This window comes from Doryrhamphus excisus, linkage group LG11, assembly GCF_037039965.1.
Source record: "Doryrhamphus excisus strain RoL-2023G ecotype Guam linkage group LG11, RoL_Dexc_Guam_v1.1, whole genome shotgun sequence".
NCBI lineage: Eukaryota > Metazoa > Chordata > Actinopteri > Syngnathiformes > Syngnathidae > Doryrhamphus > Doryrhamphus excisus.
In genome coordinates, this window is record NC_136367.1 from 8,567,600 (window position 1) to 8,593,051 (window position 25,452).

Below are 25,452 nucleotides of genomic sequence, written 5' to 3' on the forward strand. Positions count from 1 at the left end.
TACAGTAATACTGTCAAAATATTGGCTAAGTCATAGCAGTAAATGTACAGGGAAGTTGAAATACAGTAGTTGCAAATTACAGCAGAAATGAAAAGAAACTGTAATCTTGCAAGGGAAAATCATCAATATTAAGATAAAAACATGGCAATTTTACAAGAATCAACTACTTCTGCTTCTCCATGCCAGTGATGATGGTGGTGATGATAAGATAAGGTCCTTTTTGAGACATGACACTACAACATGGAAGCTAGCAACCTATTCTGTGGGACTCAAACCTACACTTTCGTTCTGGAACCAAACCCCTGGAGAGGAGCTGGACCTGGTTCTACTCTGGAGTTGCTGCAGGGGGGAGGCGGTGAGCTGGTGTGGGCTTATTAGTAGGTTGGGGAAAGGGTTGTTTGTGTGTACGCGGCAGGGATGGCGTGCGGAATCCCGAAGCAGCTGACCGATGCTATCATGCCAAGTGGCTTGCGGCTTCGGTGGTGGTCTAGGTAAAACCTGTGTTGGAGGAGTTTGGTGAGGCCATGCAGCACAACTTTCAGTCGGCCTCAAAGAGCTTCTGGCAAACCGTCCAACGCCTCAGAAAAGGGAAGCAGTTCCCAGTCCAGACTATTTACAGTGATTGGATCGGATGGGGGCCGGATGACCTCGACCAAGGATCTAGTCGGACGGTGGAAGGAATATACTTGTCAACTCCCACTTCCATAGAGGAAGCGTAGTCAGAGGATACGTACACCACATACGTACAGTTCCATCACTGCGGCTGAGGTATCCGGGATGGTCAGTGGTAAAGCTCCAGGGGGGGTGAGTTTCAACCTGAATTCCTCGAGGCTAAGGATGCTCAGGGACTGTCGACTGTCTTGGTTGACACGTCTCTTCAACATTGGGTGGAAGTCGGGAACAGTACCTTTTGGATTGACAGACCGGGGTGGTGGTCCCCCTCTTTAAGAAGGGTGACTGGAAGGTCCATAGGGGGATCAAACTCCTCAAAGTCCCTGGAAAGTCTATTCCAGGGTGCTGGAGGGAGGTGTACAACTGTGGGTCGAAACTCGGCTACAAGAGGTTCAATGTAGTTTTCGTCCCCGGTTGAAAAATACTGGACCAGCTCTATACCCTTGCAGGGGTGCTGGAGGGTACATGGGGTGGGGGGGTTACCCAACCGGTATACATGTGCTTTGAGGACTTCATTCTAGAAGTCATTCTACCGTGTCCCACACGGCAGTGAACGTTGGCCTCCGCCAAGGCTGCTGATTGTCGCCGATTCTGTTCAGAAATTTCATAGACAGAATTTCTTGGCACAGCCAAGGTGTTGAGGGAGTCCAGTTCGGGGCCTTCAGATCTCATCTCTATTTGCGGATGATGTGGTCCTGATGGCCTCTTCGGGCTGTGACCTTCAGCGCTTACTGGGACGGTTTGCATCTGAGTGTCAAGCGTCTGGGATGAGACTCAGTACCTCCAAATCAGAGGCCATGGTTCTCAGTCGGAAAAGGTTGGAGTGCTCCCTTTGGGTTGGGAATGAGATCTTGCCCCAGGTGGAGGAGTTCAATATGAAAAACACATTATACCATATTGTTTGATGTGCGGTGCAGGGAATGGCCATGGAAAAGAAGAGGAAAGCCATATCCGGATCATGGAGTGTTTTATGGAGATATAAGACAATACAAGACAAGGTGCTGAAATGTGTGGATGCACTTTGGAAATGATGGACAGTTGCTGAAAACATCTGCTTGGGTTTCTTCTATGCTCGTACGTAGATCCTCGTGCACACAACATCGTCAGCTCCGAAGGTCTGAAAGACAATGGTCAGTATTAATTATATTAATATTAATTAGTGCATATGCACTAAGACAATGGTCAGTATTAATTATATTAATATTAATTAGTGCATATGCACTACAGTGGAGGCCTTGGTTGGAGATACAAGATCAAGTGACATCCTTTTCCTCCATTGCTGCATATTTCTGTTAGTTGTTAGTATTCATTTTGACATAACTACAAATCTGCTTCTGCAAAAACATGTGAGGGACAATGATGAAGGTAATAATACTACAACACGCTTTTTTTTTTTTAAATGGCCCTTTCTGTTCTGAAAATGTTATGTCAAACATAGCACGCACTAAAATAACCTGGACTTGATGAGTTAGTTGTCTTACTTAAGCTGACAACTCATTTAGTGGGAAGTACTAGTACACATATCTGATCTCAAGTCCGTCAGAAAATTGTGTATACTACGGCGTCAGTATCTTGCCCATGGATACTTCACCATCAAACGTAGAGACTTCTCTGGCGTATTTTCATTCAAATCAACTTTATGCAACATGCAACACAAAGTGCTTTACAGAACACCCTATGGTAATGGTAATGGTAATGGTCATGGTAAAGGTAAAGGTAATGGTAATGGTAATGGTAATGGTTTTATTTCATTTGAACATGCATCAGATTACAATTGAGTGCATCCCATAATCAGTTCCCAGTTCCACATGTCCAAAAGGAGTAGGAAGAAGCAAAGCTTATTAAATCCTACCCCTCCATCTGGTACTTTTACAATCACTGTTACATTTGTTCACTTCCTGCTTTCCATAATACAGTTTAAGGTTTTTTTTTTTCTCAATAATGTACCTGGTACCTCGTAGGAGGTGATATGAGCATCCAATGCCATAATGGGTACCATAGTAAGTGTCAATATAGTGATATATATAGCACATCATGACTGGTTCAAGACTCTTCATCCTTGTATTTAGCAAAGTTCTAAGTTCTGTAATAATTGGAGATTTAAAATACTTGGGACGAGCAGAGAGCAGGACATTCCAGTAATCTAAGCGACAGGATATAAAAGCATGCATTAGCACCTCCTACTGGCCTGAGAGACAAAAAAAACTATTTTTGTTATATTTTTGATATGTGGGATAAAGTTTAGCTCAGAGTCAAAAATCACGCCCAAATGTTTTACTGATTCGTCTGGTTCAAGATCCTGTAGTTTTGGTCAAAGTTTCCCTCTCTGGCCTTGAGGACCAATAATTAAAACCTCAGTTTAGTCCTGGTTGAGCTGTAGGAGATCCCCTGAACGCATCCTGCTGTGACTGTTAAGAGTACATGACGACATGACATGGCTGACATGGCGACTGTTTTTTATGGCATTCCCGGAGGCGGAGCTTAATGGCCAACTGCAGCGCCACACATCATCATTATCTCCGGCCGTGCTGCGGTGCAAAGTGTCGGCATGGTGACTAATGGAGCCGAGTCCAAGTCCATCTGGCGTACAGCCAGTCGCCCGGGGAGGCGTTAAGTGGCGCTAAAGCCAGGCTTCATTTGCATTTCTCAGCGGCGTGATCGATGAGGCCGGTTAGAGGCCGGAGGATCAAAGGCAGACGTTTTCACCTGACTCTTCTCCGCCATTAGAGGCCTGCGCTCGTCCTTTCAAAGGGATAATGGAATGGTGTCAAACCCAAACCAGGAAGGAGCTTTCTCCCTTGCTTGACTATAACTATTTTTTCTCCTCCCACTTATCATTATGAGCGTTGACTCAAAGTGCTCATTAAATTGCGCCCATCCTCAATCATGTCTGCTTGCCGACCCCCAGCCATGCGGCCATGCGGCCATGCGGCCATGCGGCCATGCGGCCATGCGGCCATGCGGCCATGCGGCCATGCGGCCATGCGGCCATGCGGCCATGCGGCCATGCGGCCATGCGGCCATGCGGCCATGCGGCCATGCGGCCATGCGGCCATGCGGCCATGCGGCCATGCGGCCATGCGGCCATGCGGCCATGCGGCCATGCTCAAGGGCCAAAGCTGCTTTCTTCTGGCCAGTACATCTTTTAACTCCAAGCAGAGTGGGCTGCTATTTTCACTTTCTTCCGTTGCTATCCTAGAAAGTCTGTTTATTTCCTGTGCCCGATGCCCATTGTTTATGGACTCATACGTACTCATCAAATTCTTTCCCCTAGTTGACATTCATTCATTCATTCATTTTCTACCGTTTGTCCTCACGAGGGTCACGGGGGCGCTGGAGCCTATCCCAGCTGTCTTGGGGCGAGAGGCGGGGTACACCCTGCCAATCACATGGCACATATAGACAAACAACCATTCACACTCACATTCATACCTATGGACAATTTGGAGTGGCCAATTAACCTAGCATGTTTTTGGAATGTGGGAGGAAACCGGAGTACCCGGAGAAAACCCACGCATGCACGGGGAGAACATGCAAACTCCACACAGAGATAGCCGAGGATGGAATTGAACCCTGGTCTCCTAGCTGTGAGGTCTGCACGCTAACCACTCGACCACCATAGTTGACATTTCATCCAAAAACACAAATCCTCTCAGGTACTGCAGATGACGATGGTGACGTATCCACGCCTCACTGTGGGCAAGTCAGGTCTTTCCACCCCAGAAGAAATGTTCATGTGGGAGGGGAAGAAATATTCCTTATTTGGGGGAAAATTGTAAAACACAAATGTTGACAGGCACGGAGAGTGTGGAGAAGATCTACTCAAATATCATCGGTATCGATACCAAGTGTAGTATGAGAATTGGGTGGATACTAGTGTGATGATAGCAATATTTTTGGTTATTTTTACTAATAAAGGAGGACTTAACACCAAAGGATTGGAATGAGAGACAGTTATTTGTTGTTTTAGCACTATTGTCCACCCATCTGTCAACCTTTAACCTTTGCATGTGAAAATAACGGAGCCCCTACGTATATATATATATATATATATATATATATATATATATATACTATATATTTCCGGGAAAAGTTTAGTCATTTAGTCTGACAAGTTCAAATTAGCCATTAATTTCATGTGTATATTCAACTGTCCATATCTATATTCTTCCAGTCAATAGAAACTTTGAGGTAGAAATCGATGCATATTTCTACTTATACAGGAAGGTTGTAATATTGTGGATTTATTGTCGACTTAGTTATGACAACGTTATGTTTTAACAGGCGGCAATGTCGGTTTGCCTTTTTTTTCTGTCCTTTTGTTGGTCGCTTGTGGAATCTCAACAATACCTTCAACTGCGTATGATTTATAACCTAGTATTAACTCGAAATTAACAACACAGTACTAGCACCATTAGGATGTGTACTAGGGAGTAGTTTGAGGCAATAATACAACAGCAAATATCGCTGTAGTTTGGTTAATATACAGTAATGGAACATTGTTGCCGTTTTTTTAGCTGTGTCCCAATGATGTGCATTTTTAGCTAGCTCATATTAACTTGCTTTATCATGTTATAATGCACAGAAAAGGGAAAGCAATATATAGGATTTTCATGTTTCACATAAAGATTGGGAATGATGGGCAAAAATATCCAAAATATGTGCAGTTCCCCTTTAAGAGCTGATATCTAGCAACTACCATGGTTTTCCATGGATTATAACCAATATTAATTATGTTTATACATTCATATTCCGTGTCATGTTAATTGGGGGGAGCTAACCCTCTAAGTGCCGCAAACTTTGAGTTCACAATTTTGGGGGGGGGGGGGGATAATTCATATAACTTGACTTGATCAAGGAGGCTAGTTCAACTACAATAATGATGTAATATGAATAATGTATATAATAATAATATGATTTGATGACAAATCTTATCATTCGTCGTAAAGCCAGGCCCCATGCTGAATAAAGTATGAATGTCACCTCAGTGACAACATGTTTTATTTGTATTTGAGTACCTTGTAATAAAAGATGATCATTCCCCAATCATCCATCCCCATGTGTCTATCATCTTACAGTCATTCCATTCCAGATGGACACACGCCCTCATCGGGAAGAAAAACATTTGGTTTGGCTGAAATCATGTGCGAGGTCAAAGTCGGTGCCACGCCCCTCTGGGGTCCGTAACCTCATCTGGTCGGCCGTGTCCAGCAGGCCCTGATGTCTACGAGGGAATGTGGATCTCGGCTTATCTTGACCGACAACAAACTAGGGACAAGATGCTTCTTTTTCCGACAGTACCATGTTTTTCCTTCTTCTCTTCTTTAGGTTCCATATTTTATCCGGAAATCTCTGAGTTGACCACCAAAATATTCTGACATGACATCTGACATCTAAAGCTAAAGAGCGTTTACCTCAATAAAGGCTTTAAGATATGACAAGCAGTGATGATATTTGGAGTGGTATACACTTCTACACCTTCCCTCTCCTGGCCCCGCTGGCCTGCACTCACACATTTCTCTGATTTGGGGGATTTTTTGTAGTCTTGTTTAGAGTCCGTATGATTCATCTTATTGTACAAGGAAGTGACTATCATCCTCTCGCCCAAAACACAGCTGGGATAGGCTCCAGCACCCCTGCAACCCTCGTGAGGAAAAGCGGTAGAAAATGAATGAATAGTGACTATCATTAGAGGAGCATGCATGAACTGGGCTGCACGATGTTTGAGTGGTTAGCGCGCAGGCCTCACAGCTAGGAGACCCGAGTTCAATTCCACCTTCGGCCATCTCTGTGTGGAGTTTGCATGTTCTCCCCGTGCATGCGTGGGTTTTCTCCGGGTACTCCGGTTTCCTCCCACATTCCAAAAACATGCTAGGTTAATTGGCCACTCCAAATTGTCCATAGGTATGAATGTGAGTGTGAATGGTTGTTTGTCTATATGTGCCCTGTGATTGGCTGGCCACCAGTCCAGGGTGGACCCCGCCTCTCGCCCAAGCCAGCTGGGATAGGCTCCAGCATACCCACGACCCTCGTGAGGATAAGCGGTAGAAAATGAATGAATGAACTGGAATAAGTTCATGACTGCCAACTCCACCCACACTAATAAAGATATTATATATTATAATATATATATATATATATAATATGTATTTTAATTAAATGAATACCTCATGGTTTTGACCCACAAATGGTAAATAGCAAATAAACGTGACTAATTGATACACCCATTCTCCAATTTTGGATTAACATTTGCAATAAAAGCCACTGTTATAATTATTACATTAGATTCAGCTCCAGAACTTCCCTTTTTCTCTTCAATTGCCATTGTTCACTCATGACATAATCCAGGTGTAAGTATGCCTCTGAAGATGCCTCTAAGATTGAATGAACAGTTCAACTTTCTCTGCTTTCTGCACCAAATCTACACCATAGCTCCGTTCTTCAGGACTTTGTCACCTGGTGTGACGACGTTTGCCTGCAACTCAACCCAACCAAGACCAAAGAGGTGATTGTGACATACAGCAGCAAGCAGAGACAACTTGCAGAGGCCATCACTACCACCATCGGGGGGGAACCGGTGGAGGTGGTTGAGGAGTATAGGTATCTGGGCATTATATTTGACGGCCTTCTGAGGTTTTCATCCAACACAGAGGAGATCCTCAAGAAGTGCCATCAGAGGAAGTACATGTTGAGGAAGCTGAGTTCCTTTGGAGTGAACAAAAAAATGTTGCTGACCTTCTATTATGCTTTTATTGAGAACATTTTGACCTTTTCATTCATTTCATGGTTTTATTCAGTGCATCTACAGGACCCGACTCGCTTATTCAGTATTTGCTCCGAAATTATTGGCCATCCTGTGGGAGCTCTTTCTCTACACTGCGATCAACAAATAACCCGGACTGCATATAGGATCCTACAGGACCCCTCCCACACGCTACACCCCGTGTTTGAGTGGCTCCCATCAGGTCGGAGACTAAGATGCCCACGATGTAGAACACAAAGGAGGAGGGCTACCTTTGTCTCTACAGCAGTCCAGTATGTCGGTATGTGTGTGTTCAGTAGTGTCTGCTCTTTTACTTGTCCTTGTCTGCTTCTTACATTTTTATTCCATATGCTGCTCTCTGTGTCCTTTAAATTGCCCCTCAAGGAAAAATAAAGTATTGAACTTGAATGATAACAGAAGGCTAGCGTTAGAGGCTAGCCCATGCTAAATCTAAACAAACATGAGTGAAGCATTAAGACCTTTCAAACTGTGGTGCAAATTTACCAATGATCAACACTTATGGCGACTTTTGACCAGAAATCAGTGAAAATGCAAAGATCCAGAGTATACATATTTGTGTATACCGTATTTTCTAGACTATAAGTCGCACAAGGCCATTCATTCACTCATTCATTTTCTACCGCTTTTCCTCACAAGGGGTGCTGGAGCCTATCCCAGCTGTCCTCGGGCGAGAGGCGGGGTACACCCTGGACTGGTGGCCAGCCAATCACAGGGCACATATAGACAAACAACCATTCACACTCACATTCATACCTATGGACAATTTGGAGTGGCCAATTAACCTAGCATGTTTTTGGAATGTGGGAGGAAACCGGAGTACCCGGAGAAAACCCACGCATGCACGGGGAGAACATGCAAACTCCACACAGAGATGGCCGAGGGTGGAATTGAACTCGGGTCTCCTAGCTGTGAGGCCTGCGCACTAACCACTCGTCCGCCGTGCCGCCCCCCTCAAGGCCAAAAATGCATAACTAGTTAGAAAAAAACATACATAAGTCACACTGGAGTATAAGTCGCATTTTTTGCGGGTAATTTATTTTCCAAACTACTTGACCAAAACAGACATTACGTCCTCTTGGAAGGCAAGTTGTAACAATAATAAAAGAATATAGAAAATACTGAATAGGTGTAAGATATGCTAACACAATGGTTATTCAGCTACACCAAAAATAAACATCAACAGAAAAAGTGTCCAGTGTTTATGGAACATAAACACTTTTTTCATTAATAAGTCGCTCTGGAGTATAAGTTGCAGGAACAGCCAACCTATGAATAAAAGTGCGACTTGTCGTCCAGAAAATACGGTATATTTTTGTCTTGATTTTGAAAAAAGGTACCCACCAATATAAGTTCATCCCCTCTGAGTTCTCTGGTCCAGAAGGTTTTGGGCCCGTTGCCACTGAGTAGAGTCTGGTTGCAGTGCATTTTGTTTTCTGTCTCCCAGATGGCCAGACTCTGTAGAGAAATCCAACACGTCCCTGATGATGTTTCTGTCCATCATTCAGGTCTACCCTCAACTGAACTGCAGCGTTCTTTGAACGTACTTGAGTTTGGCTGGTGAAGCCAAATGCTAGGATTTATTGCAGCTACTTTTTCCGCCTATGAGACTCTGCTTTTAAGCTTTGGCTCTCCAAAGTGCTTACCTTACACTTTCTTCCATCCACCGTCTCCTCATGAAACTCCTCGCCGACGTGGAAGTTGATCTCGGTGGTGCGGACGGTGGTGGAAGTCTTGATGTAGAACTGCTCGCCATTCTGTCTGATCTCCACGTGAGGCTTGGAAGCAGCCGCCACCGCCACCTTTCTCAGCATGGCGTTCACACCTGAGAGCACGCAAAAGCTGCAAGTTCATGCTAGTATTTTGGCCTCGGATGCTGGTCATCATGCTGTGGCAAAGTCCAGCAGAACAGAATCAGGATCTACTGCTTCATGAATGCCATGGCAGATGGGATACGGAAGATCCTGTACTAGTTAGCATTCACCTAAATGGACAAATGTGTTTATTTTGTTATCTCTTTCCTGTAGTAATAACCATGTGTCATAAGGAGACATTTCATGGCTGCCATTCGCTGGTAGTCCCGGAATGTAAAAAGCGTATCTACTGTGTAGCCCATCAATACAGGCCTACAAATAATGTTTAATATCATCATTAATATGAATGTGATATTTCTGTTAGCATGTTCTATGACTATTTATGTCTGTATTATTGTTTAGTTGCATGTGGATTGGGGCGGCATAGCGGTCGAGTGGTTAGCACGCAGACCTCACAGCTAGGAGGGGTTCAATCCCACCCTCGGCCATCTCTGTGTGGAGTTTGCATGTTCTCCCCGTGCATGCGTGGGTTTTCTCCGGGTACTCCGGTTTCCTCCCACATTCCAAAAACATGCTAGGTTAATTGGCCACTCCACATTGTCCATAGGTATGAATGTGAGTGTGAATGGTTGTTTGTCTATATGTGCCCTGGGATTGGCTGGCCACCAGTCCAGGGTGTACCCCGCCTCTCCAGCACCCCCTGCGACCCTCGTGAGGATAAGCGGTAGAAAATGAATGAATGCATGTGGATTGTTTCATTTGTGAGTGTATGCAATCACAGTGATGCTATGATAATATGGGCGACTTGCACTAAACTTTTTCCAACAAGGGCTGCGTTTGGAAAAGTCAAAGGATGCCCCCATCTCTCCAGCAACCTGGAATAGACTTTCCCAGGGGAGCTGAGGAGTGTGATCCCCCTGTAGTTGGAACACACCCTCCGGTCACCCTTCTTGAACAGGGGGGCCACCACCCCGGTCTGCCAATCCAAAGGTTCTGTTCCCGACTTCCACGCAATGTTGAAGAGACGTGTCAGCCAAGACAGTCCCTCAACATCCAGAGCCTTGAGGAATTCTGGGCGGAACTCGTCCACCCCCGGAGCTTTGCCACTGAGGAGCGTTTTGACCACCCCAGATACCTCAGCCACGGTGATGTCCTCAGACTCTGCTTCCTCTATGGAAGGTATGTCAGTGGGATTGAGAAGGGCCTCAAAGTATTCCTTCCACCGCCTGACAACATCCCCAGTCGAGGTCAGCAGGCCCCCGTCTCCACTGTAAACAGTGTGGACCGGGCACTGCTTCCCTTTTCTGACGTGCTGAACAGTTTGCCAGAACCTCTTTGAGGCCGATCAAAAGTCGTGCTCCATGACCTCACTGAATTCCTCCCACACCTGAGTTTTTGCCTCAACAACCGCCAAAGCCGCAAACCATTCGGCCTAACGGTACCTGTCAGCTGCTTCCGGAGTCCCACAAGCCATCAATGCTCGATAGGACTCCTTCTTCAGCTTGATGGCGGCCCTGACTCTGGTGTCCACCATCAGGTTCGGGGCCTGCCGCCACGACTAGCACCGACCACTTTGCGGCTGCAGCTCCGGTTAACTGCCTCAGCAATGGAGGCACGGAAAATGGCCCATTCGGACTCAATATCCCGGTCCTCCGGGATGCAGGTGGAGCTCTACCGGAGGTGAGAGTTGAAGACTTGATGAACGGGAGACTCTGCCAGACGTTCCCAGCACACCCTCACTACTCGTTTGGGTCTCCCAGGTCAGTCCAGCATCCTCCCCGCCATCTAATCCAACTCATCACCAAGTGGTGATCAGTTAACAGCTCAGCCCTTCTCTTCACCCGTGTGTCCAGAACATACTTTTTGACTGTAGTTAGGGATAGGGGCGGGGGGCAAACCAACAGCAGAAATTTTATGACCAAAAATTAGGGATGTCCAATAATTACTAGTACTGATAATCTGATATCAGCCTAAAAGTGTGATATTGGTTTCAGATATTTCCGGATCATTTTCCCGAAAAGCGATGCTGTATCCAACACGTGTATTAATTCCACCCCAGGAGATATGTCATGTTACACATATCGGTATTGCCTGGTATCGGTATCGGTAAATTGAGAGTTGGACAATATCGGCACATCAGTTATCAGTAAAAAAAAAAGAAGCATCCCTACAAAAAAAGTATTCTGAGAAAAAAAGTCCCAATATTATGAGAATAAAGTTGTCATTTTAGTAGCGTAGAGTTTAAATATTAAAGAAACAAATGAAGTCAAAATATGAGAAACAGACAAAATCTAGTTGTAATTTTTGGAAAATTTGATTGGGGAAGAAGTTATAATATTATGTAAATAAAGTCATATTGTTATGAGAAAAAAACAATTCCAAAGATTATTTAAGAAGTGAATGTGAAATATTTGAAAAATTAAAAAAAGAGAAAAGCAAAAAAGGGAAAAGGAAAAAAAACTTTAAAAAAAAAAACACTTTTTCAATAAGGCATATGTAACTTAGCATATCAATATTTACAAAATATCAAAGTCGCCCTTACATTCTTTCATGTTTTAAATGTGGCCATTGGTGGAAAAGTTTGTCTTGCAACATTCACACAATAAAGCTGGAGCAGTCCTCATCATTTATCCCTTTACTTTAGCATCTCTCCAGCAACTAATCGCATTCCGTAAAATAGTTATCAAATGTGCATCTGATAAAACACAACGCCAAGACAACGCGGCAACTTTCGGAATCAAGTCAGGGAAAAAAGGCACGCAAGTTAATTGGAGAACCAGAAGATATACCAAAACAAAACCCATTTTTACTGTCAGAAAGCTGAAGTACGGAGCAGCGAAGCCCCGTCCCAGCAGATGTTGGACACATGGGATGCAAGGAGAGGACAATGAATGAGAGGAATGTTGGCACACTTTGCCCTGTTCAGCTCTCCTGTCCATCATGATAGATTTAGTCCTGCAAATGAGCGGTAAAGCCCTTAACCCTCTTTGTGACTCCGTCATAGTAGAAACAATTAGGAAAGACATGCATCCCATAACATTATTTTCTCATACCTGCAAAGTGGACCACCCTCCATGTACTCATTTACCTTTCATTTACCTCTCACTGTCCACACAAAAAACCAAGTAGGTGACCGTGCTGGAAAGGACTATTCATCCCAACTTCCACGCCATCACCAGTCCGAGTAGTCCTGGGTGTCTTCTACCGTTAGGCTACCAAGAAAAATAAAGATGCTCACCTAGTGCTTTGAGCAACTCGTCAAAATTCTCGCTGCTTTTCATCTTCCAGGTGCCTGCAAAATTTGGCATTTCTCCTTCCCAACGTAAGTGTGTGTGTGTGTGTGTGTCTGCCTTCGTCTTTTGGTCTGGTCTGCTGCTTCTCCTTCTTATGCCTCTTCTCTTGTGTGCTTAATGATCCCAGGCAGAGAGCCAAACCCCCTCCACCTCCTCTGTATCACAAACACACACACACACACACACACACACACACACACGTCATGGTTTATTCTCATCATTTTATAGACTGTATCAACGTATGAACGGCCCTCGGAACATCGACGGGAAAAGTTGATATTTCAACGGACTTGACATGTTTTAAGCATCTTGTTTTAAGTATCCTGTACACACACGCACACACACACACACCCATGAGAATAGGACGCCCCTCCGCTAAGCTGCAGCCACGTCACATGTGTTCCCTCCTCATCCATCTTTTTTGGACAGAGTGCCTTTTCAGACAAGCTTTGATAAATAATGCGTGGAGGCGAGCGGCCGGTACTCCGTCATCCCACCAGAAAGTGTGGGCCCCCCCGTCCGCCTCAGTTCAAGCAGTGAATTCATTGGTGCTGAGCAGATGGACGCACTCAATAGGGGAGCAGTCAAAACGTGAAGTATCGTTTGGGAAAGATAAGCAGTGTGAAAGTCCGACGGAAGTAGCAGAAAAGAAGACGGGGTGATGATGGTGGTATTATCATAATGAGTTGTGACCTTTGGTGGCCTTCACAGCCTTTGTAGACCATCAAGCAGAAACACATTAGCTGAAAAAGAAAGGCTATTGATTTTCTTTTTTTCTTAATAGTTTCTGCTCCCCTCCCACATCATGATCATCTTTCACAAGGTAAAGTCTTTTTTTTGATGTGTCACAAACACGAGTAACATGTAATTATATCTTCTCAAAGGACAATATTATAGGACCAGAACTTGGACATAACCTGGAGTAGTCACTGTACAGCTTGCAAAGCAGTACAGTCAAGCCCACATTTTTGTGAGGGTTAAATGGGACCTGTTATGCAAAATTTTCAGTACCGAGTCCTGCAGAGCAGCTACACACAATAACTAGCACAAAGCTTTCTTGCTCTTCCAGAATCTGCACCTATTGAGCTGTATTTCTCTGGATTTCGTGGTTCCAGCGAAAACAGTCTGTTTGAATGTATTCCACTGTGGTTGGTCACACTGCCGAGTGCAGAAAAGGACTTCCAGTTCACGCTGCTAGCTGCAAATATGAGTTCAGAACAAACGAGCGATGTGTCTTTTTAAAATATCGCCATTTAACATACAGCCGCATGTGTTGGATTCTGAATCCGATCAGGAAGTAGAGACCGGACAGTCCGAAGTTTCTCAGGAAAATAAGTTACTTCAAGACGTCTCTCAATGGTAAGTAGCTTTAGCATTTTAGCCGTGGCCACTAATTGTGGTGGGAAACGGCTATTCGCAACCCCGCTTTTTTATGCAAGTGTTTTTGCTCCATGACTTAAAAATAAACAGTTAGGACACTGATAAACTGTTACTTACTACTTGCCCTTCTGACTCTTCCACACGACCAAGTAACGTTGGAAAGACGTTAGCAAGTTAGTCGGCTAGTCCAGCTGCACGGTGGCCCAAGTTCCCCAAACAGTCCAGTGTTTTGGCTTTTGTTTTTGCTGGTAGGGAATCAGGAACTGGGGGGACGGAGCAGCGTTTGGGTGAGGGCTTACACCCTGTCCATATAAGGAAGTCCGCCCCTCTGTGACATCAATCACACGCCAATCACACGACATCAATTTACCACGCCTTTTGAAACCAATCATTTGGAGCCATCCCAAACATCTTTCACGGCTCACGTCCAAATATACAAACCTCCTTATCTGAAACTTTGGCATCATTTAACACCAGAATATAACATTCGTATTACATTTATAGGTCAGAAAAGTAGAAAAAGCATAATATGTCTGCTTTAAGAAGAAGTACTCTTCTGGCAGGATCTGTTTTGGAGGCCAGAACTACCTTGGCCAGAAATATATCAATATTGAGCAAAGCAAAATTTATTCTCAATCAGAAATCACTCCACACTCTTTATTGCTATCTTACTTGTGTGGAAATATGGGCTAATAACTATAAAAGCAATCTTCACTCGCTAAATGTACTGCAAAAAAGGTCAGTAAGGATAATTCATAATGCCGCCTACAGAGAACATACTAACTCCTTATTTCTAAAATCACAAATACTTCAACTTGCTGATATACAGTAAAGTCTCGTTATATCAATATTGTCGGGAGTCGGAAAAAATATCGATATAACCGGACTGTCTATATATCTGATCCTGCGCCGAACTGCATTAAAAGTGGGCAATAATGCACTCGCCATTGTTCTATAGTATAGAACAATGGCAATATAGCAGCTTAAATCAATTTTTGCTTAAGGATTTCAATACCAAAAAAGAACACAGCGAACGGCTGCTTCCAGTCAACTTTATTTTTCACATTTCCACCACCAGAGCGCAGCACACACACCGATTCCCGCACTTCCTGGTTCACAGGTCATGCTCAACCCGCCCCACATAGCTGGCCAAACACATGCCTGCAACAGAAGAACCAACTGACATAGCATACACACCTATTCCAACGAAAACACAAGCGTACAAATACATGTATTTAATTGTGTTGTATTCAGATATCTTTTTATCGCTTGCAATAATCACTGTTTTTCATATGTACATGCTGGCGTTCGTGGTTTCTCTCGTGTGTATAGATTCTATACACACGAGAGAAACCACGAACGCAGTTGGTTCTTCTGTTGCAGGCATGTGTTTGGCCAGCTATGTGGGGCGGGTTGAGCATGACCTGTGAACCAGGAAGTGCGGGAATCGGTGTGTGTGCTGTGCTCTGGTGGTGGAAGTGTGAAAAATAAAGTTGACTGGAAGCAGCCGTTCGCCGTGTTCTTTTTTGGTATTGAAATCCTTAAGCAAAGATTGATTTAAGCTGCTTTTGTATCGATATAAGCAGACCAAATTGGCTGGCGGGAGATGAAAAGGGCATCGTAGTAACCGGATTATCATAATAACCGGGTATCGTACTAACGGAACTAATTATATCATAAAAGACTAGAAATTTGCCGGGAAATGAAAATAGTATCGTAATAAGCAGTAATTCGTTATAACCGATATCGATATAACGAGACTTCAAACAGCTAAAATAATGCATAAGGCTAAAAATAAGCAATTAGCTAAAAATGTCATCCAATACTTCTCTACAAGAGAGGAGAAATATGATCTCAGGGAAGAAGTACATTTGAAACACTTCTATGCTAGGACTACGTTATGCTAGCCATAGCATTTCAGTATGTGGAATCAAACTATAGAATGGATTGAGTAAGGAAATCAAACAATGCACAACGATGAGCCAATTCAAGAAACAATACAAGCAGTTGATGTTTGCTAAATACAAGGATGAAGAGTCTTGAACCAGTCATGATGTGCTATATATATCACTACTTACTCACTTACTATGGTACCCATTATGGCATTGGATGCTCATATCACCTCCTACGAGGTACGAGGTACATTATTAGAAAAAAACCTTAAACTGTATTATGGAAAGCAGGAAGTGAACAAATGTAACAGTGATTGTAAAAGTACCAGATGGAGGGGTAGGATTTAATAAGCTTTGCTTCTTCCTACTCCTTTTGGACATGTGGAACTGGGAACTGATTATGGGATGCACTCAATTGGAATCTGATGCATGTTCAAATGAAATAAAACCATTACCATTACCATTACCATTATCATTACCATTGCTGGTCACACAACGGCTATGTTTTATGACGGATGGGAGAAGCACCCTTGGGTAATAGCTGTGGTGTGCAGGCAGGGCTAACACAGCCTTTTCTGCTGTCCATACCATTACAAGAAGCACTGGCCTCCATTTCTTCTTCGGAAATGACTGAAGTTCACTTTTACGCCAGATGTAATGGGACACACTCCTTCCAAAATTCAACTTTTGTCTTGTCAGACCACCGAGTCTTGGGGATCATCAAAATGTTTCCTGGCAAAATGTTTTTATGTTCAGTAGAGGTTTTCATATTGGAATTCTGTCTTTCTTCTGGTGGAATCATGAACACTGACCTTAACTGGGGCAAGTGAGACCTGCAGTTCATTGCATGTTGTTGTGGGGTCTTTAGTGACCTTTCGGATGAGTCGTTGCTGTGCTCTTGAGGTAATTTTGGTTGTCCGGCCACTCCTTGGAAGGTTCACCACTGCTCCACGTTTTCACCATTAGCAGATAATGGCTCTCACTGTGGGTTGCTAGAGTCCTAAAGTTTTAGAAATGGCTTGATAACCTTTTCCAGACTGATTATTGTTGATTACTGCTCACTGACACAGTTTACAGTATTAACCTCTGAGATCAGCCATGCAATAAAAAAAGACCTGGGACTCATTTTGGGCCCCACCCTTTTGGAACAACTGCCTGTATGACTGAGCAAGTTACCAAGTGTTAACCCAACAGCCCAGCATTGACAAGATGCTGAATATAAGAATACTGTACATGCATGCCTAATGACAGATTCTTAATGCAGGAAACAGATGTGAACATGGTGTTTTATTGGCAGGTTGAACCAAGACATGGAGTCACGTGACATGACACATGATACAAACAGCTGACTTGTGAAAGATTAGACATAAAAGGATCAGAAGTTGCACATATTTAAATAGTTTTCTCTTCATTGAGCAGCAGATATGTACAAATTAAATATTTGCATTAGCCATGATATCTAACCTTAGCTTCATCTGCATTTTGTCTTTAAATAACGTTTCATGATGGAATCCCGCAATCCTTGTTCACTAAGTTAAACATTTAAATATACAGAAACGGTCGCATTTTGACATGATTCCAAAATGCATTGTTCTTCACATTATTTATTATATTGTTACAATATATCAGTGCGTTTTCAAATGAAAATCCCTGCATCATCGAAAGTCTTGCCAGTTAAATAGGTTTTATATAGTGTTGCCTCGCTCATCACCTTTACCTTTCACAGATTCGCTGCTTATTTAAATGCAATTTTGATTGCAAAAAATAATAAAATAATGCAATTTTTTAATATTTTTTAACAGCAAATGAACGGACATTGTTCTGAGTCCTTGTGGTGTATTACAGCGATCCATCAGTGCACTGTTGTATGTTTGTTTTTGTATTTACTACTGCTACCAATAGAGGGTGTTGTTTACCCATGTTGACGATGTATGCAGCTCCATATCCTGCACCAGCAATGAGGAAGCCTCAGCGGACAAGAGGATGCCAAATATAGAGTCACAACAGTCCTTATTGGCTCAGGGAGGACCTGCCCGTTGTGTTCTGCGTACTCATTGGCTGCAGGCCATTGTCAATTAATCCCCTTGGTGCCACCACTGGCAAACTCCAAACTGCTTGAGCTGCTTGCTAACCGCCAATAAACAATAGAAGTAGGGCTGGGCGATAGAGCAATATTTTTTTTAATATCAATATTTCATTAAAATGTTCATTAAAATTCAAACTAAATTTGAACTTTGACAGTGTGTTAAATGTGAGAAAATGTTGTATAAAGTGTACTGTGAAGGAACCTATCCCCCCGCGATAATCGAGGGAACACTGTACTGCTCATTAATAGAATCCCATACACCTTAAAATTGCCACTTTGGAAAAAAAAATAAAATTCAAAAAACTGTACTCAAAGCAGCAAAGTCATACCAATAAAATGTACTTGGATATTAATTCTACAGTTTGAAGAAACACCAACAGCCAATAAAAATAAATTAGGCTTAATATCTTTTTAAGACATAATCGAAAAGAAGGATAACTCGTGACAAAACTGGCCTCAAACAATAACAGACACAGTGGGAAGGCACTGACTGTTGCCACCCCACAACACCCACAAAGCCATTAGTATTGTGTTATGTGCATGTGTGTGCATTTGCCATTTAGTCATGTATTATTCAGAACACACCCATGGCTAAAAAATATTGCATGATTTCACTTGAAGGCAAAAACTTTAAAAGGCCAAAATAGTAGGAGTTGGACTCCAAAACCAGCTCAGGTTCTGACGTTGGCCCACAATGTTGATGTACACCAGAAGACACCAATCCTCATTTGCAAAAAAAATCTGGTATTTGTGTATTTTGGTCTACTCTTTAAAAAACATGAGGTACTCTTGTTTTTGTGTCCTCTATGGAACTTCTCCTGCAGCCGTCACGTATGTGTGTTCCATTATGAGGAAAAACAGTGTCAGTGTTAATCAGTGCATGTCCACTGTTTGACCCAAACGCAGACACTTGCTTCTGACATGGCACACCCTCCACATGATGAGCATCTTCTACCAGTGTCTGGAGTCCACCAGCTCAGGCCGCAAACTCACTTTTTTCAAGGTCTCGTAGCCGACCACCATGACGATGGCGGTGGGAGTGGACGAAATGATGCGTGCCGACAGTCCTTTGGTCAACCCCCAGAAGCCCTCCTCTCTGATCAGCTGCCTGAATGTGTCGATGATTGAAGAGCGACCTTCAACCTGAACAAAACACGCCATTGCCGAGTTTGCAGAGATCTATATTTCTATATTTTATAGTATGTGTACAGTAATCCCACATTTTTCACAGTTATTTGGTTGCAGACCCAAACGTGATAAGTGAACTTCCACAAATAGAAAGCCTGTTTACGACCTTTTAAATATGGTTTTTAACATTGTTAGAGCCCACTAGACATTGAATAAGAGCCCTATGGTCACCTTTACACTGGTATTACGCAATATACAAGACATAATCAGAGACAATGAGCCATTTAAAACATAAATCAGACTAGTGCTTGTGTGTTATGTTGCTAGGAAAACAGTAAGTGGCGGGACAGGAAGCAACGTTAGGGGGGTTGAGCTCATTCAATCCTGCAATAAAAGCCTGGTATTCCAACAATCACGTGTGTCGCTTGTGTGTCTCATTGCTGACACCTACTGACTAGCCCACAGTACTGCATATCATTCAATGAGTCTTCTGAATGGCTTAAACCAAGGGGCGCTCACGTTTTCAGCCTGCAAGCTACTTTAACAATGACCAGGTCCCAAAGATCTACCTTCTTCGATAAATGTAGAAAATATACAGTATGCATTTCATTCATAAATATGAATATTTATGTACATTAGACAGTTTATAGATTACACATAATAATTACACATAACCTGAGTACCGGTGATATATCAGTCAAAATAGCTCGGCAGTTCATTAGGACTCGAGATCGACTCATATGGGTCCTTCAGGACCAACATTCATTGACAGTAAAAGTATAAATATTGCTTTAAAATCTTGTATAATACAAACACTTAACTTGGAAGAACTGCCAATCACACATACAGCATAATTTTGCCATTTATTCATTACTTAAAAAGCTTAATTTAGGCATGAAATACATCAGATGTGCTTACATTTTTGACTAATATTGGGCCATATTCAACAACAAAACACCCAGATTTATTAATATATTTTTGAAAAACTGATCTGGGTGAAGCTGTGAAATTTGAAACACAAAGTGGTATATATAATGTTGTTGTAATGTTATAATGTTTTTTTTGTCCTGTTGCTAATGTGCAGGCTACAGGATCACTGCAGGGACACAAGGGACTTCCACAGCTCTCAGCATGACATGCTAACAAGCTAACTAGTTAGCCTGTACTTTATTCTTCTTCACCAGTGAGAGGAGTGTCATTACTGACACCCAGTGGCCACTATACTATATACTATATACTGTAACGTCCATCCTTCTGTCTATGCTCCTTGTCCTCACTAGGGTTACGGCAGTATGCTGGAGCCTATCCCAGCTAATATTAAGACTTGCCTACTACTGGTTCTCTATTAATTTAAATGTAATAACAAAAAGACCAGATAGTGACTACATAACTACATAAGTTACCAGAAATAACAATTTGACCTGTTATTACATTCCCACTTGCTTGTGATAGATAAGATGGGAGCTATCTCTGACGCATCCACGCAGATAGAGGCTTACCTGTACCCTGGCTCTGACAACATCCATTGGGTTGGTGACAGTGGAGGCAGTAGCAGCTGCAAGTGGACCAGCCATGGCTTGGAGGACAAGATGAGGACAGGCAGAAGGAGCCATATTTGACAGCTGCTCTGTGGAACACAAACAGATACATAATCAGATACACAATGAAGGTGGGAAGAGAAATTTCAACTACACTACAACAAACGTGTTCTTGAAGATAGGAATTTTATCTTACCTGCATAAAAATGGTAGAATGGCCACCAGACAGCGCTGTTTGGGATGTAGGTGAGTAAAGAAGCAACTGCTCCCCTGTAGAAGCCTGGCAAACCATCAGCGGCAAATATTTGGGCCACAATGCTCCTGGTTTGGCCAAACACTCTTTTCGGCTTTCCGGTGTCCGATTGAGAATGGGGGCGAAAGCGGCTCAGGTGCTCTCCTTGGCCCTGCATCATCAGCTGCTGTGACACCACATCTATGGGCACCGTGATGCTCTGAGCCACCAAGGATGCCGCGCCGCCCGCCACCAGCGACTTAACTGTGTTGTCATCAGAATAATTGGACACATACTTCCTCACCAGCTCATATGTGGTGATGTAAGCCTGGCCAGAGATGATGGTGAAGGTGTTGACCATGAAACCGCGGTACAGCCCCCGAACGCCTTCCGCCCGCAGAATTTTGACGAATGCATCGAATGTACCGCTGTAAAGAGACTTGCCCCTCTGCACCTGAAGCCGTGTCCGGATTAAGGTGGCCGGGTAGACTGTGGCCCGGATGCTCAGGGTAATGAACACCCCAAAAGAATAGAACTTCCTTTTGTCCAAGTCCTCCCACTCAATGATCTGGATGTTCCTCTTTTGCTGCATGCCCCCATTTGTAGGAGTGTCCTCGTTAGAATGACTCATGACTGTAGCAAAAGAAAATACTGTATTAAATATTCTTATACATCTTGAATGGCCTACTACATATGACGCAAATGTGTCCGTTTAGCATCTACAGTAACCAGACAAAATAGTTGAAATATGGCCTTGGTTGAATTGCTGACACAGAAGTTCAAAGGCCATGTTGTTTTCGCTGACCATCTCTAATTGTAATGTTTGAAAAGTTTGTATTACCCGAGAGACTAAACAAAGCAAATCGGTGTTTTGATGGTGTTTGTAGACATTAATGTTCTGTTTAAAGCAGCAGTTTAGTCGTTAGCCCTGATGGCACCACCGTTCTATGGATGAAGCGTGTGGAGTCAGAATAAAGCTACAAATTCAGTCGTGTGACGGATGTCGTCGTCGCTTTTACACACATTACATTTTCCACAAACTGTTCAAGCTGCCTTTTGCTGCATCGATTTACACTAATCAATGTTCATCACATTTAGGTACACGCTGTTAGCATAGCATTCAATCAGCGTTAAATCCCGCCCTAAAATCACTTACCTCTTTGGAGGGATGTTTACGTCCTAAAGTATTTCAATGAACATGTCGACAACCGGTGTTCGAATGTGGAGTTCGTCATGCAACAGTTAAAAGCATAAAGCTTCGGTTCAGTTTTCGAATTTCGACCTCCGATCTCATCTCAACTTCCACCTTCCATTGCAAATGCAGGGTCGGTCCTGACGTAACAACCAATAAGGAGGCGTGTAATTCTTCTTCGTGTCTGTTTTTACTGCTCTATCGTAAACATTTAATTGGGCTCTAGCGCCACCTATAGTGACTCAACTAGAGAAACATTCTATTAATATACTCTATGAGCATATGAATGTGTTCAAGAAAATCCATCCACTCATTGTCTACCCACTTCCTCATTTTTCCTAGTAAAATACACAAATGTGTTCGTTCAGTTTAAATTATGGTTAAACAATAATTAAAACTACAAACATAGGAGACAGTGAATCAATAAACAAAGTAATTGTTATATTGTAATGTAATTACAATTACATTGAATTTCTCCCATTTGGGATTTTCTTTTCTATAATATTTGATTTTACATTTACTCATTAAGTTGCTAACCTAAACCGTATCACTAATTTCTAATAAGAAAAAGTAGTCATATAATTTTTTATATGTTGTGTCCTCCCACGGACAGGTGGCGCTGTTTCAAACATAGTTTCACCGTAGGTGCATTTCGGACCGGTGCGCATGAGGAAGCGTCAAATAGAAAGTAGACGACTGACCATCTTCGTTGGATTATTCAGCAAACTACTGATTTCATCGAAGGTAGTACAAGCAACTGTTGTGACTAGTCGCTAATGATACATCACACTGGGCTTTCAGTTCGAAGAGTTTTATTCATTTTCCGCAGTTTTTCATTATATTATAGCATGCTAGCTAACTAGCTTAGATAATGCAGATTCATTCTGTTGAACGGCGACTAGCTAGCTAGTTGTCAGACTGAGAATAGTCACTTATTACTCAATATTTGTGTATTGCAATGCAACTTACGTATTTTGTGGTTACATGCACCATTTACATTAAATTATAAAACGCATTCCAATTGTATTTGAACCAGTGGTAATGGAACGCGAGGAACGCCAGAAGTTGTGCTGTTTATTAACATGGCATCTCTCTGTTATTTGCAGGATACTCCCTTGATCACTAATAATGGTATGTCACAACAATATGTGTTCATTAACTTTATTTGTTTGTTTGTTTGTGTCTTTTGTTGACGCATTGCTCTTCTTGCTTGATGTTTATGTAGTCTCGCAGATATGATTCCCGGACAACCATATTTTCTCCAGAAGGCAAGTGTTTTTGTTTTTTTTGTAAATAGCTAATAATCACTTTTAGTTGAATTGCGTTTCCTCTATTGTCATTCTGCATTAAATACCTACATGACTTTAGCTGGAATTTTGAGTCTGCAACACTTGAACATACCTGCATGCATTCCCTTCACAGGCCGCTTGTATCAGGTGGAGTACGCCATGGAAGCCATCGGCCATGCTGGAACGTGTCTTGGGATTTTGGCAAATGATGGGGTGCTGTTAGCCGCAGAGAGACGAAACATCCACAAACTGTTGGATGAAGTATTTTTCTCTGAGAAGATCTACAAGCTGAATGAGTGAGCATGCTGTCCTACAGTGTCTGTGTCATGTGTCATAAATACACAACAAAGAGATCATTGTTACACTCTTCTGTGTGACTTTCAGAGACATGGCTTGCAGCGTTGCAGGGATCACATCAGATGCTAATGTACTGACAAATGAACTGCGGCTAATTGCACAGAGGTATATTTTAACATTCAATAAACAATATTCATTTAATAGTGAAAATATAGCTGATGTTTTCAATCTTTTGTTGTCAGATATTTATTGCAGTACCAGGAGCCAATCCCCTGTGAGCAGTTGGTGACAGCGCTATGTGACATCAAGCAGGCCTACACTCAGTTTGGAGGTAGGAACCTTGGTCAGATCCCCTCCTGTGTCTCTTCATGAAGCTGAAATAGTCCACCCTCTGATATCACACAACTTCTATGCTACTGTGTTCAATGCACTTTGACATAAAGACATGAAACAAATGTCATTTGGAGATGTTTCACATGCCTATGGCACAGCAACAAGTCTAGGCTGGAATCATTCTGAATTCCAGAAGTATTTATGAAGTAAGCATTCACATGCCTACAGATTCGCAGGCCTTTGGTCTGAAAAAAATGTGTTACATGTGCTAGTTTAATTTTTTCGTTGCCAAAAATGGGCCATTTTAACGCAGAAAACACATCTCATTCACCCTATTGGTTACGTCACTATAATTGTAAGAGTGCATGACCCTCCAACATTCATTAGCATTCACTAATTTATGGGAGTGTGTTCATACCAGACGTATAATGATCGGCTGAGAATTGAGAATTTTTTTCATCTGTATGGTTTCCCTTGCAGGCAAGCGGCCATTTGGTGTGTCTCTCTTGTACATGGGATGGGACAAGCACTATGGCTTCCAGTTGTACCAGAGTGACCCCAGTGGAAACTATGGAGGCTGGAAGGCAACGTGCATCGGCAACAATAGTGCAGTAAGCTCCACTGAATGAAATACGTTTCCAGCACCATTCCGGCTGTATTTTTAGTTTGTGTGTTTTTTTTCACCTCAGGCCGCAGTGTCCATGTTGAAGCAGGACTACAAAGAAGGAGAGATGACTCTGTCCTCAGCTTTGGCTTTGGCTGTCAAAGTTCTCAACAAAACAATGGACGTCAGCAAGCTTTCGGCAGAGAAAGGTGAGCTCCAAGCCCCGCTGGCAAGTACATTAAACTAAAAGTCAGCCACATACAAAGTGGTTTGACCGTGGCGCTGTCATTTCAGTGGAGATTGCCACCCTCACACGGGAGGACGGCAAAACAAAAATCAAGGTGCTGAAACAGAAAGAGGTGGAAGAGCTCATCAAGCGACACGAGGCTGAGGAGGCCAAAGCAGAGAAAGACAAAAAGGAGAAGGAGCAGAAGGAAAAGGATAAATGAGCACAATTATGACACTTCTTTATGTCCTACAACCCTGTATTGTTTTGTCTTTTACATTAAAAGTATGGAAACTTGTACTTATGCTTCAGTTTCTAATCACTTCCGCTTTTAAAATATAAAGAATTCCCCTGATAAATCTGGTTTATCATATGGACAAAACAAACACATTTGACGTAACTCAGCAGCCAGCAAAAGGCTTGGAATTGGAAAGTTTGACCAAAAAAGTCTCATGGAAAGAACATCATCAATTCTTTGTCATTGATATTTAAATTGTAATGTCGCTTCCTCACCACGAGATGGCGATAATGTACAATAGACTTCATTAGAGCAACATCACTGACTAAAGCTTTACAGTATTTCCAAACTTTTTCACAGTATTACATTGAAAAAGCCATTTAACATTTAAAAACTAAAAGTTAGTCAAAAACTGTATAAGCGCTGCACGGTGGCCCTGGTCATCTCTGTGTGGAGT

The 25,452-nt window shown here is 42.7% G+C and overlaps 3 protein-coding genes across 4 annotated transcripts; 1 reads left to right on the forward strand and 2 right to left on the reverse strand.

Moving 5' to 3' along the window:
* Positions 1 to 1,622: 1,622 nt before the first annotated feature.
* Positions 1,623 to 12,653, reverse strand: LOC131097907 (cellular retinoic acid-binding protein 1). Of its 2 annotated transcripts, none has more exons than XM_058045916.2 (4): positions 12,506 to 12,653; positions 9,100 to 9,278; positions 8,798 to 8,911; positions 1,623 to 1,789 (listed from the first exon to the last, which is right to left on the reverse strand). In XM_058045916.2, exons 1-4 carry the CDS (start codon positions 12,573 to 12,575, stop codon positions 1,739 to 1,741), a joined length of 414 nt encoding a protein of 137 aa, XP_057901899.2. In that variant the 5' UTR covers positions 12,576 to 12,653; the 3' UTR covers positions 1,623 to 1,738. The 2 variants fall into 2 exon arrangements, with proteins under 2 accessions (XP_057901899.2, XP_057901900.2); XM_058045917.2 differs by lacking the exon at positions 12,506 to 12,653 and adding an exon at positions 12,356 to 12,469.
* A 4,457-nt stretch (positions 12,654 to 17,110) lies between these two features.
* Positions 17,111 to 22,172, reverse strand: slc25a44b (solute carrier family 25 member 44b). Its single transcript, XM_058045906.2, has 4 exons — positions 21,973 to 22,172; positions 20,781 to 21,449; positions 20,546 to 20,673; positions 17,111 to 19,061 (listed from the first exon to the last, which is right to left on the reverse strand). The coding sequence occupies exons 2-4, from the start codon at positions 21,445 to 21,447 to the stop codon at positions 18,870 to 18,872; spliced, it is 987 nt and encodes a 328-aa protein (XP_057901889.2). The 5' UTR covers positions 21,448 to 21,449; positions 21,973 to 22,172; the 3' UTR covers positions 17,111 to 18,869.
* A 459-nt stretch (positions 22,173 to 22,631) lies between these two features.
* Positions 22,632 to 25,057, forward strand: psma4 (proteasome 20S subunit alpha 4). The gene is made up of 9 exons (XM_058045909.2): positions 22,632 to 22,752; positions 23,115 to 23,139; positions 23,234 to 23,276; positions 23,431 to 23,593; positions 23,682 to 23,759; positions 23,837 to 23,925; positions 24,408 to 24,538; positions 24,617 to 24,740; positions 24,826 to 25,057. Exons 2-9 carry the CDS (start codon positions 23,137 to 23,139, stop codon positions 24,978 to 24,980), a joined length of 786 nt encoding a protein of 261 aa, XP_057901892.2. The 5' UTR covers positions 22,632 to 22,752; positions 23,115 to 23,136; the 3' UTR covers positions 24,981 to 25,057.
* The last annotated feature ends 395 nt before the right edge of the window (positions 25,058 to 25,452 follow it).

Bases quoted from the DNA above. Each gene is read 5' to 3' on its own strand.
- LOC131097907 (XM_058045916.2), bottom strand. From the start codon at position 12,575: ATGCCAAATTTTGCAGGCACCTGGAAGATGAAAAGCAGCGAGAATTTT. The intron at 9,279-12,505 runs GTGAGCATCTTT...GCGTGCTCTCAG, and splicing joins CGAGTTGCTCAAAGCACTAG to GTGTGAACGCCATGCTGAGA. The intron at 1,790-8,797 runs GTGGGTACCTTT...ATTGTCTTTCAG, and splicing joins GAGGGGATGAACTTATATTG to ACCTTCGGAGCTGACGATGT.
- slc25a44b (XM_058045906.2), bottom strand. From the start codon at position 21,447: ATGAGTCATTCTAACGAGGACACTCCTACAAATGGGGGCATGCAGCAA. The intron at 20,674-20,780 runs GTAAGATAAAAT...TGTGTTCCACAG, and splicing joins ATTCTACCATTTTTATGCAG to AGCAGCTGTCAAATATGGCT. The intron at 19,062-20,545 runs GTAAGCCTCTAT...TGTTTTGTTCAG, and splicing joins TTGTCAGAGCCAGGGTACAG to GTTGAAGGTCGCTCTTCAAT.
- psma4 (XM_058045909.2), top strand. The intron at 23,277-23,430 runs GCAAGTGTTTTT...TTCCCTTCACAG, and splicing joins AACCATATTTTCTCCAGAAG to GCCGCTTGTATCAGGTGGAG. The intron at 23,594-23,681 runs GTGAGCATGCTG...TGTGACTTTCAG, and splicing joins AAGATCTACAAGCTGAATGA to AGACATGGCTTGCAGCGTTG.